The sequence below is a fragment of the Bombina bombina genome, chromosome 1, assembly GCF_027579735.1.
Source record: "Bombina bombina isolate aBomBom1 chromosome 1, aBomBom1.pri, whole genome shotgun sequence".
NCBI classification, from domain to species: domain Eukaryota; kingdom Metazoa; phylum Chordata; class Amphibia; order Anura; family Bombinatoridae; genus Bombina; species Bombina bombina.
Window position 1 is genome coordinate 924072552 of NC_069499.1, and position 16430 is coordinate 924088981.

At 41.0% G+C, this 16430-nt stretch overlaps 1 protein-coding gene across 3 annotated transcripts in view; it reads left to right on the top strand.

The window, feature by feature from the left end:
* ANKRD11 (ankyrin repeat domain containing 11) overlaps nucleotides 1-16430 on the top strand; it is a 1020931-nt gene that overhangs the window by 528040 nt on the left and 476461 nt on the right. For all 3 annotated transcript variants that reach the window (XM_053690514.1, XM_053691658.1, XM_053691096.1), the window contains exon 5: nucleotides 7357-7527. In XM_053690514.1, coding sequence (XP_053546489.1) covers nucleotides 7357-7527 — 171 coding nt within the window. The remainder of the gene's footprint in view (nucleotides 1-7356; nucleotides 7528-16430) is intronic.

Consider the following 16430-nt stretch of genomic DNA (forward strand, 5'->3'; position numbering starts at 1 on the left):
CCGCTTAGCCTATGAGACTGCTGGACAGCAGCCTCCTGAAAGAATTACAGCTCATTCTACTAGAGCTGTGGCTTCCACTTGGGCCTTTAAAAATGAGGTGACTGTTGAACAGATTTTCAAGGCGGCGACTTGGTCTTCGCTTCATACTTTTTCCAAATTATACAAATTTGATACTTTTGCTTCTTCGGAGGCTATTTTTGGGAGAGAGGTTTTACAGGCAGTGGTACCTTCCGTTTAAGTTCCTGCCTTGTCCCTCCCTTCATCCGTGTACTTTAGCTTTGGTATTGGTATCCCACAAGTAATGGATGATCCGTGGACTGGATACACCTTACAAGAGAAAACACAATTTATGCTTACCTGATAAATGTATTTCTCTTGTGGTGTATCCAGTCCACGGCCCGCCCTGTCATTTTAAGGCAGGTAATTTTTTCATTTAAACTACAGTCACCACTACACCCTATGGTTTCTCCTTTCTCTGCGTGTTTTCGGTCGAATGACTGGATATGGCAGTTAGGGGAGGAGCTATATAACAGCTCTGCTGTGGGTGTCCTCTTGCAACTTCCTGTTGGGAATGAGAATATCCCACAAGTAATGGATGATCCGTGGACTGGATACACCACAAAAGAAATAAATTTATCAGGTAAGCATAAATTGTTTTTTTTTTTGCTTCTGTTGCTGTATTTAGTATAGTCATATTTCCTTCTGAAAAAATAAAAATTTTGGCTGGAAACCTCATGTTTGCCTGAATTCCAGCCTTAATTAAACTTGAGCAATAGGGTGCCATTACTTTCCTCTTTGAGGAATTCTCGCTTGAGAAATCTTGGAACAAAAAAACTGGATTTTTACCTATCTTAAACCCCTGAATCTTTCTATAGTGTCTCATAATCTGCAATTTATGTTGAAAGTGTAGGTACTTAACTATCACCATTCTAGGGCGTGGATTGCCTTCTTGAGATTCCCTTACAATTCCTGTTCTGTGCGCTCTTTCTACTTGTATTTTTTCTGTAGGTTGCATCTCTAATAGTTGAGGTAGAGTGACTGAGGCGAACGATACCAGATCTTGATACTCGCTCGACTCAGGCAGTCCAATTATGCGTATATTATTTCTGCGGGACCTGTCCTCCAGGTCCTCTATTTTAGTTTGCATCATTTTTATTTTATTCTCATAATTCGACCAATTATAATCTTGTGCATTCTGTCTATCCTCAACTACTGAGATTCTTTCTTCTACTTCTAGTATCCTATTTGAAAATGATCTGATCTCACTAGATAAGGTAGCTATCTCCTTCTTAACAAATTCAAATTGGGGGAGAAGCATCTTTGCCAGCTGATTGAGTGTCAGCTGTTTCTCACTGCCTACCGGTTGGGTATCCATAATGTCCTCCAACCCTATCTCTTGTGTTATTTTAGACTTTTTATCTTTTTTGGGGGGCATCACGGGCGATCTGACTTTGAGATTAGGGATATACCTTTCCATGTGAATAAGTGTTGGTGTCATCTTAGTGTAAAGCCCTTTTTTTTATTTATTTATATATATATATATATATATATATATATATATATATATATATGTGAAATAAGCCATTCTCTTAAAACCAGAGTGGTTCAAGTACAACACTTGCTAGTAATACTGCAAGATGCGTTAACAACTATAGCCCTGATAGACGAACTATGCAAGTGAAAGGGTGTCCGTTCAGGGATCTTTAGTGAGGCTTCTAAAGCCTATAAATTTGTGAAATGTGAGTGAATTAATAAAAAATAACTATATATATATTGTGCAATCTCCCCAAGTTCCCTATCTCAACTTATAGTTCATCTTGATTTACCTCTCTCCCCTATGACCCTTTATAAACACTTTGGCCTTGATAGTCTTACTAGCTTCCCAGTCTTGTGCATACTCTTTCTTCTAAACCTCTGTTTAAACAACAGCATCAGTTAGCATGATCAGAAAATGCCCTCTCTTCTGTCCGAATAGTTCCTGCTTCTTCCCTTTGTCCCTTGAAAATGTACTAATGCTTAAAAAAACCTATTCTGCCGATGTTGTGTACCTTTTATCTATCTTTTATCCTTTTATCTAGGCTTACCCCAGGAAATCTGCCCAGCAAATTCAGTTTGTCAGATCAGTTATTTAACCCCCAACAATAGCTATAGTAAATAGTAATCTCGACAAAAACAATTCTGATATGCCTGAAAAAAAAACAGCACAGAAAAAAAGCAATAAATGTTACAACTTGTTACATGCAACAATGTTCGTTTGCAATCATTAGGTCAACGGATACAATAAGGGCTGTTGGTATTCAAAGTCACTTTTATCTTCAGGCCCAAAGTGCACATATAGGCCTCTTTTTTTCCCCCTTTTTCCCTTTTCTTTTCTTTCCCTTCCCTTCCTTTCTTTTTCTTTCCCTTCCTTTCTTTTTCTTTCTGTAAATTCTAAGTTTAAAACATAGTCCTGTTCTCTCCTTCAGAGGCTTCCGAAGTAGGTATCAATGTCTTATAGAGGGAAGAATTTAACAGCCCATATCAGTTCACCTCTTATTACCCTTTTTTATAAATTCAGTCTCCTCCGTACTGATATTACACAAAAAACAGGAATGCTGACCTCCTCTCCTTTTGTATTTTTGTCACAAAAACGGTATCCTTCTCTAGTCTCCTATATGTAACCAAGTTCTTTCAAAAGGAAACTCATAACTGCCCATACTCCACAGATACTCAGGGTCTCCTTGCTACCCCACCACTCAAGTAAGCCTAAAATGTCCGTCAATTATACTCCAAACTCACAAATCTTCTGCCCCCATTCCACACAGTGCTATTAACTCTGAAAAGAAAAGAGAGGATCTACTTTCCATGCAGGCACCCAGACCTAAGCGTTATGCTCCAGCGCCTACACAGGCTGTACTTGCGTGACCTGCTGCGCGTCTGCCGTCCTGAATCCAAGTGTTCCGGCTTCCCCTCTGTCTCACCGCTTATCCGGCCTCAGGTAGGACACCTCCCGTCTGCTTCTGGGTGAAACGGCTGATTGATTGCCGTGCGCTGCTCAGAGTGAAGAACTTTATTCTGTCCTTAATACAGTCAGTGCAACGGCTTACAGGGGCTTTTGATGGCGCTCAAACCTCCGCTGTGTCTTCTTTCAATTACTGCAGCTGCAGTTAAAGTTCCGGTGTGTGTACTGGTGGCTGATTCCAGGTGGCTAAGTTTGGTTACGGGGGACTTCCGACGCAGATGACTTGCTCTCCCCAAGCGGGCTACTGGCTCCCAGCAATAGGAGAATCTTGTGGCGGGGTAGGTTGAAACCAGCTCTCTCTCACAGAGTACAAGCGTGTACACCTGCTGCACCTGTTACACGCTCCTCCCACAGGAAGTCCCTCAGGGTCACCTTTTTTAGGTTTCCAGATCAGACAAGAGACAATTTATATTGGGTTCAGCTTGTCAGAACCTTCAGTCTCTATTATTTCCCTCAGTAGCTATATGCATAGAAGTTTTAGGTCTCATGACTGCAGCATCGGACTAGACTCCCTTTGCTCGTTTTCATATGAGACCTCTCCAGTTTTTTATTGCTGAATTAATGTGCAGGGATTATACTAGGATATCACATTTAATATCCTTAAATCCCAATATGCAACTATCTCTGACTTGGTGGTTAGATCACCATTGTTTAGTTCTACGGGTCTCTTTGGTTCATCCAACCTGGACCGTGATCACAACAGATGCGAGTCTTTTAGGTTGGGAAGCTGTCTGGGGATCTCTGACAGCACAAGAGGTTTGGAAATCTCAAGAGGCGAGATTACCAATCAATATTTTAGAACTCCGTGCAATTCTCAGAACTCTTCAGTTTTGGCTTATTTTGAAGAGAGAGACTTTTATTGGTTTTCAAACAGTCAACGTCACAACTGTGGCATATGTCAATCAGGGTGGGACTCTCAGTCCTCAGGCTATGAAAGAAGTATCTTGGATACTTGCTTGGGCAAAATCCAGCTCCTGTCTATTTTCTGCGGTCCATATCCCAGGTATAGACAATTGGGAAGCGGATTATCTCAGTCATCAAGCTTTACATCCGGGAGAGTGGTCTTTTCACCCAGATGTTTTTTTCAAATTGTTCAGATGTGGGGGCTTCCAGCAATAGATCTGATGGCATCTCATCTAAACAAGAAACTTCCCAGGTACCTATCCAGGTCCAGGGATCCTCAGGCGGAGGCAGTGGATGCATTGACATTTCCTTGGAGTTATCAACCTGCTTATATTTTTCTGCCTCTAGTAGTTATTCCAAGAGTGTTTTTCAAAATCATCATGTCTGTGCTGCTGATGGCTCCAGCATGGCCGCACAGGTTTTGGTATGTGGATCTTGTAAGGTTTTCCAGTTGCCAACCTTGGCCACTTCCATTAAGGTCAGACCTTATATCTCAAGGTTTGTTTTTCCATCAGGATTTCAAATCATTAAATTTGATGGTATGGAAATTGAACGCTTAGTGCTTAGTCATAGAGGTTTGTTGCAGGCTTGTAAATCTGTGTCTAGAAAGATTTATTATCGAGTTTGGAAGACTTACATTTCATGGTGCTCTTCTCATAAATTCTCTTGGCATTCTTTTAGAATTCGTAGAATTTTACAGTTTTTTCAGGATGGTTTAGATAAGGGTTTGTCTGCAACTTCTTTGGAAGGACAAATCTCTGCTCTTTCTGTTCTGTTCCACAGAAAAATTGCTAAACTTCCTGATATTTGTTTTGTACAGGCTTTGGTTCGTATCAAGCCTGTCATCAAATCAATTTCTCCTCCTTGGAGTCTTAATTTGGTTTTGAAGGCTTTACAGGCTCCTCCGTTTGAGCATATGCATTCTCTGGACATTAAATTACTTTCTTGGAAAGCCTTTTGGCCATCTCTTCTGCTAAAAGAATTTCTTATTTATCTGCTCTTTCTTGTGAGTCTCCTTTTCTGATTTTTCATCAGGATAAGGCGGTTTTGTGGACTTCGTTTAAATTTTTACCTAAAGTTGTGAACAAAATTAGTAGAGAAATTGTTGTCCCTTCTTTGTGTCCTAATCCTAAGAATTCTCTGGAGAGAGCCTTACATTCTTTGGATGTAGTAAGAGCTTCGAAATATTATGTTGAAGCTACTAAAGATTTTAGGAAGACTTCTAGTCTATTTGTTATCTTTTTTGGTTCTAGGAAAGGTCAGAAGGCTTCTGCCATTTCTTTGGCATCTTGGTTAAAGCTTTTGATTCATCAAGCTTATTTGGAGTCGGGTATAGCCCCGCCTTAGAGAATTACAGCTTATTCTACTAGATCAGTTTCCACTTCTTGGTCTTTTTAGAATGAAGCTTCAGTTGATCAGATTTGCAAAGCAGCAAGTTGGTCTTCTTTGTATACATTTAATAAATTCTACCATTTTGATGTATTTGCTTCTTCGGAAGCACTTTTGGGTAGGAAAGTTCTTCAGGCAGCTGTTTCAGTTTGATTCTTCTGCTTACGATTTAAATTTTTTTTTTTTTTGAGAATAAATTTATATTTGGGTTGTGGATTATTTATTGTCGGCGAAATGGCTGTTTTTATTTTGTCCCTCCCTCTCTAGTGACTCTTGCGTGGAGTTCCACATCTTGGGTATTGCTATCCCATACGTCACTAGCTCATGGACTCTTGCCAATTACATGAAAGAAAACATAATTTATGTAAGAATTTACCTGATAAATTAATTTCTTTCATATTGGCAAGAGTCCATGAGGCCCTCCCTTTTTATGGTGGTTATGATTTTTTTGTATAAAGCACAATTATTTCCAAATTCCTTTGTTGATGCTTTTTACGCCTTTCATTATCACCCCACTATATAGGCATTTTGAGGTTTGGGAAACTTTGCCCCTCCTGGTAGGATTGTATATCCCATACGTCACTAGCTCATGGACTCTTGCCAATATGAAAAAAAATGAATTTATCAGGTAAGTTCTTACATAAATTATGTTTTTTTTTGTTTAAATAGATTGATTGCAAAAATGCTAAAAATGTCACAACCAAATGAAAATAGATATTACTGCCAGGTTATCATTACTATGATGTCTCGCTGACACATTGGTCAGCTAGTTATAGTACGTTCTTTCATGACCAGACAACTCTAGGCACAATTGTAACTTAGTTTAGTGTGTACAAGGGTTAACTGGACTGCTCTCTAATCTGACATATACTTTTAATTACCATTAATTACCCTTTGTGCCACCAACACGAATATGTTTATCGGTTGCCACCAGCCAGGACTAAGTGCTCAATAATATTCCAAGCATGTATTAAATCTCCAAAAACCTAATTTGGAGCAACTTTATATAAAATACAATACTAGCAGCATTCTCCACATAACATTTTGCCATTTTAACATTTTTTTTATTATTTTTCATGATTCAAATAGAGCCTGTGATTTTAAACAACTTTCCAGTGTACTTATTTTATCCAATTTGCTTCATTCTCTTGTTATCCTTTTTTTAATGAACTGCTATGTACTACTGGAAGCTATCTCAAGACAGCTGGTGAACTAATGAAGAGACATTATTGTGCGGTCACCAATCCGCATCTAGCTCCCAGTAACGCATTGCTGCTATTGAGTCTATCTAGATATGCTTTTAAACTAAGGATACCAAGAGAATGAAGATAATAGAAGCAAATTGGAAAGTTGTTTAAAATCACGTTCTGTCTTAAACTTGAAAGGAACATTTTGGGTTGCATGTCCCTTTAAGCTATATTTAGACTTTAATTGATGTGTGTTGTTGTTTTGAGGGGACATCAAATTTACACTATTATACAGGCTGTACACTCACTACATTGTAGCAGTGTCATTTCTTCAGTGTTGTCACATGAAAAGATATAGTAACATATTTACAAAAATGTGAGGGTTGTACTCACTTTTGTCAGATACTGTACTGTATATGTACCCTTAAAGAAATGATTGTGCTCTACCACATCATTGAACCAAGTTCATTGAACCAAGTCTGAAAATTTGTCAGGGATGTATATTTGGTCATAATGGGTGTTTATCAGCTAATTTGAGATTATTCCTTCATAAGGTTATCATGGCACATATAGATACACATTTATGTTTTGTGCATGAGGTTCCAAACCGTTCTAGTTAAATAAGAAAAATATGTGAGCAAAATGGTTTTAAATGTGAAAAAAACAAGTCAAAAAACCTTTTTAGATGTTTTTATAATCTGACTGGTCTACACATAAAGTACTGTTTACAATTGCAAGTAATTTTTTACCTATTATGTATAGCATGCATGTCTTGGCGTGAAATGCAGATATTTAAATGTGAAGTATTTACACAGCTGTAGATTTTAAGTCTATTTGTACTGAAATAAATATTTTTTCTCCCTCTTTCTCAATCAGAAAAGCAAGGTCCAGAGAAGAAGCGAATTAAGAAAGAACCTGCCAATCGGAAATCTGGTTTGCTTTTTGGTATTGGTATTTCTGGAATCCGGGCTGGTTACCCTCTCTCTGAACGTCAGCAAGTGGCATTGCTCATGCAGATGACAGCTGAAGAGTCTGCCAACAGTCCAGGTAACACATAAGACTTTGAAGAACTTTTTTTTTTTCCCCATTTGATGTTTGAGAGTCCACAAATCATCACTTGTGGGTTTTCTGGTTACCACTTGGAGACAAGATACCCCATCACACTAGAGTTTTAACTTACTCCCACTACCCGATAATCTCAGTAATTTCTCAGTAATTTTCTTTTGCCTCCTTGATGAGGAGGGATGTGAAAGCGAATTGCGGATCTTCTCATTGTTGATTGGTTCTCTAACCGTTCTGAGACCAATTTCCTCCTCTCAGTACCTTGTCAGTCAGAGGGTTAGACAAGGAGTTGTCAGTGAGAAATGCCACAGGCCCCTCAGGTGACATGTGGACTTGTCTGCCAATTCCCTTGCCTAGTGAGCTTCTCCTTGTGGAATCCACAGCTCTCCCCAGGTAAAATGTGGACTTGTCCACCAATCCCCAATTTTAGGTCCTTGGCAATTTGCTGAAGCTTTGGTAAACACAGTGGACACCATTGCTGACAGGGTAGTACGCATAGCTCTCAGGCTGTTAGTATGAACATGTGCACATGCGTCACATAGTCTGGGGGCAAATATTTTTACAACATACACCTTATTTTAGCAGGTTTTTAACACTTTGGGGTACTTTAAAAAATAGTTTTTATGGTTGTTTGTGATTTATGATACACTTATGAGGTGTATTGGATGCCTGGAATAGTCCTCCAATAGAGGTAGTGCGTTATCCCACCATTGTCAGCGTTTTTCTTTGGTTAAAAGAATTGGGGTTCCCCAAAACACCCTTATCCAAAGTTCTTGGGTGATGACAGCATAGTTGATCTGGGGTGGTGCCGGAAGGAATTTGGGGTTAATGTGGTGTCCCTTAAAGGATTTCTAACTAATTTTTTTTTTTTTGGTTTTACAAACAGACCACAAATATCATATAATATACATAAATATAAAATAACTGACCTACTCTTTTTTCTCAAACGATGCTGCATTACGTTATAATATCTAATTTTATTTTCTCTTGTAAGGTGTATCCAGTCCACGGATTCATCCATTACTTGTGGGATATTCTCCTTCCCAACAGGAAGCTGCAAGAGGATCACCCACAGCAGAGCTGTCTATATGGCTCCTCCCCTAACTGCCACCCCCAGTCATTCTCTTGCAGATCTCGACAAGGGAAGTAGCTAGAGAGATGTGGTGCATTAATGTAGTTTATCTTCAATCAAAAGTTTATTTTTTTCAAATGGTACCGGAGTTGTACTATTTTAGCCTCAGGCAGAAAGTTGAAGAAGAGTCTGCCTGAGGTTTTTGATGATCTTAGCGGTTTGTAACTAAGATCCACTGCTGTTCTCACACATAACTGAAGAGATGGGTAACTTCAGCTGGGGGAGTAGCGTGCAGGATTACCTGCTCTGAGGTATGTGCAGTTTTAAATTTTCTAGAGAGATAAGGTAGAAAATGCTGACAGTGCCTGATTTATGTAAGGTAAGCCTGATTACAGTGATTTAATAACGACTGGCATCATGCTTGCTGTAAAGGGTAATATTTTTGTTATTTACTCATTATTTAATAGATATAACGTTTGCTTGATGTGTATAAACATTTTTTTTTGTTTTGTTTTTTTACAAATTGTGATAAAACTTTGTTCTGGGGCCCAGTTTTTCCACATGGCTGACTAGATTTTGCCTAGGGATAGTTTTTTAAGGCCCTCTCACTGTGTGTACATGTTGGGAGGGGCCTATTTTCGCTCCTTAATTGCGCAGTAGTTTTTGCAGCTTGAGACATCCAGCTTCCCTGAAGGAGTCCCCTGAACCTATAGAACCTCTCTAAAGGGTTTTTGTGCCTTCCAAAGTCGTCATATGGGCAGGTAGGAGCCACAGTAGAGCTGTGGCAGTTGGTTATGACTGTTTAAAAATGGTTATATCGTTTTTTTGATCCGGTTTTGAAACTAAGGGGTTAATCATCCATTTGCAAGTGGGTGCAATGTTATTTCTGTCTATTATACACACTGTAAAAATTTCGTAAATTTTACTGCTATTTTCACTGTTTTGCAGTTAATGTGATTGATTTTTTCTCTTAAAGGCACAGTACCATTTTTATTTTTTGCTTGTTCAGTTATTAAATTGTTTTCCAAGCTTGCTGGTCTCATTACCAGTCTGTTTAAACATGTCTGACATAGAGGAAACTCATTGTTCATTATGTTTAGAAGCCATTGTGTAACCCCCTCTTAGAATGTGTACCAAATGCACTGATTTTACTATAGATTACAAAGACTGTATTCTGGCTTTAAAAAATTTATCACCAGAAGAAATTGACAAGGAGGAAGTTATGCCGTCTAACTCTCCCCACGTGTCAGAACCTATAACTCCCGCTCAGGGGACGCCAAGTACATCTAGCGCGCCCATTGCGTATACCTTACAAGACATGGCGGCAGTTATGAATCATACTCTTACAAAAGGTATTATCTAAACTGCCAGGATTGCAAGGAAAGCGAGACAGCTCTGGGACTAGAATAAATACAGAGCTCTCTGACGCTTTAGTGGCTATGTCTGATACCCCCTCACAATGTGCTGAAGCAGGGGAGCTTCAATCTGTGGGTGATTTTTCTGATTCGGGGAAGATGCTTCATCCTGATTCTAATATGTCTACATTTAAATTTAAGCTTGAGCTCCTCCGCATATTGCTCAGGGAGGTTTTAGCAACTCTGGACGACTGTGACGCTATTGTAGTCCCAGAGAAATTATGTAGATTGGATAAATACTATGCAGTACCTACTTACACTGATGTTTTTCCAATCCCTAAGAGGTTTTCTGAAATTATTACTAAGGAATGGGATAGATCAGGTGTACCGTTCTCTCCCCCTTTTAAAAAGATGTTTCCTATAGATGCCACTACACGGGACTTGTGGCAGACGGTCCCTAAGGTGGAGGGAGTCGTTTCTACTCTAGCCAAGCGTACCACTATCCCTGTCGAGGACAGTTGTGCTTTTCTAGATCCAATGGACAAAAAATTAGAGGGTTACCTTAAGAAAATTTTTATTCAACAAGGTTTTATTCTCCAGCCTCTTGCATGCATTGCCCCAGTCACTGCTGCTGCGACTTTCTGGTTTGAGTCTCTAGAGGAGGCTCTACAGGTTGAAACCCCGTTGGAAGATATTATTGACAAGCTTAGGGCCCTTAAGCTAGCCAATTCATTTGTTTCTGACGCCGTTGTTCATTTAACTAAGCTAACGGCTAAAAAATCAAGTTTTGCTATTCAAGCGTGTAGGGCGCTATGGCTTAAATCCTGGTCAGCTGACGTGACTTCAAAGTCTAAACTTCTCAATATTCCCTTCATAGGACAGACCCTATTCGGGCCTGGACTGAAGGAGATCATTTCTGACATCACTGGAGGAAAAGGTCACGCCCTTCCTCAAGAACAGGTACAACAAAATAAGGACCAAACAGTCTAGTTATCGGCCCTTTCGAAACTTCAAGAGTGGCGCAGCTTCAACTTCCTCTAACACAAAGCAAGAGGGAACTTTTGCCCAGTCTAAACCGGTCTGGAGACCTAACCAGGCTTTTGAACAAGGGGCAACAGGCCAAAAAGCCTGCTGCTGCCTCTAAGACAGAATGAAGGAGCAGCCCCCGATCCGGAAACGGATCTAGTAGGGGGCAGACTCTCTCTCTCTTCGCCCAGGCTTGGACAAGAGATGTCCAGGATCCCTGGGCATTGGAAATTGTGTCCAAGGGTTATTTTCTGGAATTCAAAACCTCTCCCCCAAAAGGGAGATTTCATCTCTGTTATCTGTAAACCAGATAAAGAGAGAGGCATTCTTACATTGTGTTCGAGACCTCCTAGTTATGGGAGTGATCCATCCAGTTCCAAAGGAGGAACAGGGGCAGGGCTTCTATTCAAATCTGTTTGTGGTTCCCAAGAAAGAGGGAACATTCAGACCAATCTTAGATCTCAAGATCTTAAACAAATTTCTCAGAGTCCCATCCTTCAAGATGGAGACTATTCGAACCATCCTTCCTATGATCCAGGAGGGTCAATATATGACTACCATAGACTTAAAGGATGCTTATCTTCACATCCCGATACACAAAGATCATCATTGTTTTCTCAGGTTTGCCTTTCTAGACAGGCACTACCAGTTTGTGGCTCTTCCCTTCGGGTTGGCCACGGCACCAAGAATCTTCACGAAGGTTCTAGGGTCCCTTCTGGCGGTTCTAAGGCCGTGGGGTATAGCAGTAGCCCCTTACTTAGACGACATTCTGATACAAGCGTCGACTTTTCAAATCGCAAGGTCCCATACGGACATTGTTCTGGCATTTCTGAGGTCCTATGGGTGGAAGGTGAACGAAGCAGAGTGTTCTCTATCACCTCTAACAAGAGTTTCATTCCTAGGGACTCTGTTAGATTCAGTAGAAATGAAGATTTACCTAACGGAGGCCAGATTGTCAAAACTTTTAGACTCTTGCCGTGTTCTTTATTCCACTTCTCGTCCTTCAGTGGCTCAGTGTATGGAAGTAATCGGTTTAATGGTAGCGGCAATGAACATAGTACCGTTTGCCCGCCTACATCTCAGACCACTGCAACTTTGTATGCTCAGTCAGTGGAATGGGGATTACACAGATTTGTCCCCTCTACTAAATCTGGATCAAGAAACCAGGGATTCTCTTCTCTGGTGGCTATGTCAGGTCCATCTGACCAAGGGGACGAGCTTCCGCAGGCCAATTGGACTATAGTAACGACAGATGCCAGCCTTCTGGGCTGGGGTGCAGTCTGGAACTCCCTGAAGGCTCAGGGCTCATGGACTCAGGAGGAGGCACTCCTTTTGATAAACATTCTGGAACTAAGAGCGATTTTCAATGCTCTTCAGGCGCGGCCTCAGCTAGCTGGGGTCAGGTTCATCAGATTTCAGTCGGACCATATCACGACTGTAGCCTACATCAACCATCAGGGGGGAACAAGGAGTTCCCTAGCAATGTTGGAGGTTTCAAAGATAATTCTATGGGCAGAGGTTCACTCTTGCCATCTATCAGCTATACATATCCCAGGTGTCGAGAACTGGGAGGCGGATTTTCTAAGTCGGCAGACTTTTCATCTGGGAGAATGGGAACTCCATCCGGAGATATTTGCTCAGTTGATTCAACTTTGGGGCAAACCAGAACTGAATCTCATGGCGTCTCGCCAGAACGCCAAGCTTCCTTGTTACGGGACCAGGTCCAGGGACCCCAAGGCAACGCTGATAGATGCTCTAGCAGCGCCTTGGTCCTTCAACCTGGCTTATGTGTTTTCATTGTTTCCTCTGCTCCCTCGTCTGATTGCCAAGATCAGGCAGGAGAGAGCTTCAGTGATTTTTTTATAGCACCTGCGTGGCCACGCAGGACTTGGTATGCAGACCTGGTGAACATGTCATCCTGTCCACCATGGACCCTACTGCTGAGGCAGGACCTTCTACTTCAGGGTCCTTTCAACCATCCAAACCTAATTTCTCTGCGTCTGACTGCTTGGAGATTGAACGCTTGATTTTATCAAAGCGTGGTTTCTCTGAATCGGTCATTGATACTTTAATTCAGGCTCGAAAGCCGGTTACCAGGAAAATCTATCATAAGATATGGTGTAAATATCTTCATTGGTGTGAATCCAAGGGTTACTCATGGAGTAAGGTCAGGATTCCTAGAATATTATCTTTTCTCCAAGAAGGATTGGAGAAGGGATTGTCGGCTAGTTCCTTACAGGGACAGATTTCTGCTCTGTCTATTCTTTTGCACAAGCGTCTCGCTAATACTCCAGACGTTCAGGCGTTTTGTCAGGCTTTAGTTCAAATCAAGCCTGTGTTTAAACCTGTGGCTCCGCCATGGAGTCTAAATTTAGTTCTTCAAGGGGTTCCGTTTGAACCCTTGCATTCCATAGATATCAAGCTGTTGTCTTGGAAAGTTCTGTTTTTGGTAGCTATCTCCTCGGCTCGACGAATTTCGGAGTTATCGACTTTACAATGTGATTCTCCTTATCTCATTTTCCATGATGATAAGGTAGTGTTGCGTACCAAACCTGGGTTTCTTCCTAAGGTGGTATCTAATAAGAATATCAATCAGGAGATTGTTGTTCCTTCACTTTGTCCTAATCCTTCTTCAAAGAAGGAACGTCTATTACACAATCTTGATGTGGTCCGTGCTTTAAAATTCTTTTTACAAGCCACTAAAGATTTTCGTCAAACATCTGTATTGTTTGTTGTCTACTCTGGACAGAGGAGAGGCCAAAAGGCTTCGGCAACTTCTCTTTCTTTTTGGTTAAGAAGCATAATCCGCTTAGCTTACGAGACTGCTGGCCAGCAGCCTCCTGAGAGAATTACAGCTCATTCCACTAGAGCAGTAGCTTCTACATGGGCTTTTAAAAATGAGGCTTCTGTTGAACAGATTTGTAAGGCGGCGACTTTTTCCAAATTCTATAAATTTGATACTTTTGCTTCTTCGGAGGCTGTTTTTGGGAGAAAGGTCTTACAGGCAGTGGTGCCCTTCGTTTAAGCGCCTGCCTTGTCCCTCCCTTCATCCGTGTCCTATAGCTTTGGTATTGGTATCCCACAAGTAATGGATGAATCCGTGGACTGGATACACCTTACAAGAGAAAACAAAATTTATGCTTACCTGATAAATTTATTTCTCTTGTGGTGTATCCAGTCCACGGCCCGCCCTGTCATTTTAAGGCAGGTGTTATTTATTTTTTAAACTACAGTCACCACTGCACCCTATAGTTTCTCCTTTCTCTTGCTTGTCTTCGGTTGAATGACTGAGGGTGGCAGTTAGGGGAGGAGCTATATAGACAGCTCTGCTGTGGGTGATCCTCTTGCAGCTTCCTGTTGGGAAGGAGAATATCCCACAAGTAATGGATGAATCCGTGGACTGGATACACCACAAGAGAAATAAATTTATCAGGTAAGCATAAATTTTGTTTTACTTCGATAGCAAAACTAAATCCAGCCCTCAAATATGGGCAGTACATGTTATAACATAACCTATCCGATGTCAACTTTTTGCATATCATTACATAATTTAGTCCTCCTGCGCACGTGCATTTGAAGCGTCTAAATCAATAATAACTTAATAATATTTTATTGCAATAAAATTTAAATTGCTTGTTTAATACTAGGTAGATTCTCTCTGCGGACATAACTTACCTTGACAGCACATCTGAAGCAGAGACATAAAGCGAGTGACATCTGATGTTGAGAGAGATTGCAATGCGCATTGCGCCCAAGTGCCGCCATGTTCCAACCTGTTTTGTCAGCTCAGATTGGACAACCTGCAACGTTACCTACGGAATGGGTTTGGAAACTAATAAAATGTAAAAAGTATATTGCGGCGAAAAGGTACATTTCCTTAATATGGGAAGAGTCCACAGCTGCATTCCTTACTTGTGGGAAATACTGAACCAGGCCACTAGGAGGAGGCACAGACACCCCAGCCAAAGTCTTAAATACCTCCCCCACTTCCTCATAACCCCAGTCATTCTTTGCCTTTTGTCACAGGAGATTGGCAGAGATGTGTCAGAAGATTTTGGAGTTGTCTCTTATGGAGGGTAGTACTCTTCGAGATGGGACTAGAGTTTTAAGTAGTCCTGTCAGCCTCTCAGTGAGAGCATGGATTAAAGTTGGAGTCCGGAGATGCAAGGAGATAATTTCTTTCTAATGACACGATGAGTCCACGTACCATCTAATTACTTTTGGCAGCAGGAGGCGACAAAGAGCAGCAAAGCTGTTAAATATGACATCCTTTCCCTCCAACCCCAGTCATTCTCTTTGCCTACGTTAGAGCAAGCAAGTGGTAAAGTTTAGGTGTTAGAAAGAAGATTCTTCAAGCAAGGTTTTATTATTTTTCAGTAGTGAGAGATTTTTCTGTTTTGTCCAAGGGTGTAGCGGTAGTCCATATCAGTCTCTTCAGTAGAGCAGTGGTGGCTTTCAAGCAATGGGAACTTGTGGGGTACAATTCTCACTGTGCCTCCCATGTAGTTATTGCTGCCCTAATACTGAAAGCCTGAGTAAGATTTCTTTGTCTTTATCTCCTTTTTCTACAGGTCCATGCGAGGGAGAAGACCTCTCAAACCTAGTGAGCTGCCTTGCTGCCTGGAAGATCTATGAGGTAAGTGCTGACTTTATTTTTTCTGGCCTAAAGGCAGGAAAGATTGGACACTGTATTTCTTTTAATACTGGGACACAGGAATTTCCCCTATATGTTTGGGGGAACATATTCACAAAAGGCAGTATTCGTTATATGAGGCACTGGGGCTGAGGAGTTTAACGGGCTCATGTTTGGTGTGATGTTACTACTTCCGGCGGTTTGAATGAAAGAGCTATTTCTTCTGTTAAGTGTGATCAGTCCACGGGTCATCATTACTTCTGGGATATTAACTGCTCCCCTACAGGAAGTGCAAGAGGATTCACCCAGCAGAGCTGCATATAGCTCCTCCCCTCTACGTCACTCCCAGTCATTCTCTTGCACCCAGCAACTAGATAGGTCGTGTGAGAGGACTATGGTGATTATACTTAGTTTTATATCTTCAATCAAAAGTTTGTTATTTTAAAATAGCACCGGAGTGTGTTATTACCTCTCTGGCAGAGTTTGAGGACGAATCTACCAGAGTTTTGCTATGATTTTAGCCGGAGTAGTTAAGATCATATTGCTGTTCTCGGCCATCTGAGGAGTGAGGTAAACTTCAGATCAGGGGACAGCGGGCAGATGAATCTGCATAGAGGTATGTAGCAGTTTTTATTTTCTGACAATGGAATTGATGAGAAAATCCTGCCATACCGATATAATGTCATGTATGTATACTTTACACTTCAGTATTCTGGGAGAATGGTACTTCACTAGAATTACACTGTAAGAAGGACATAAAGCTGTTTAATAACTAGAGATTATGTTTAACGTTTTTGCTGGA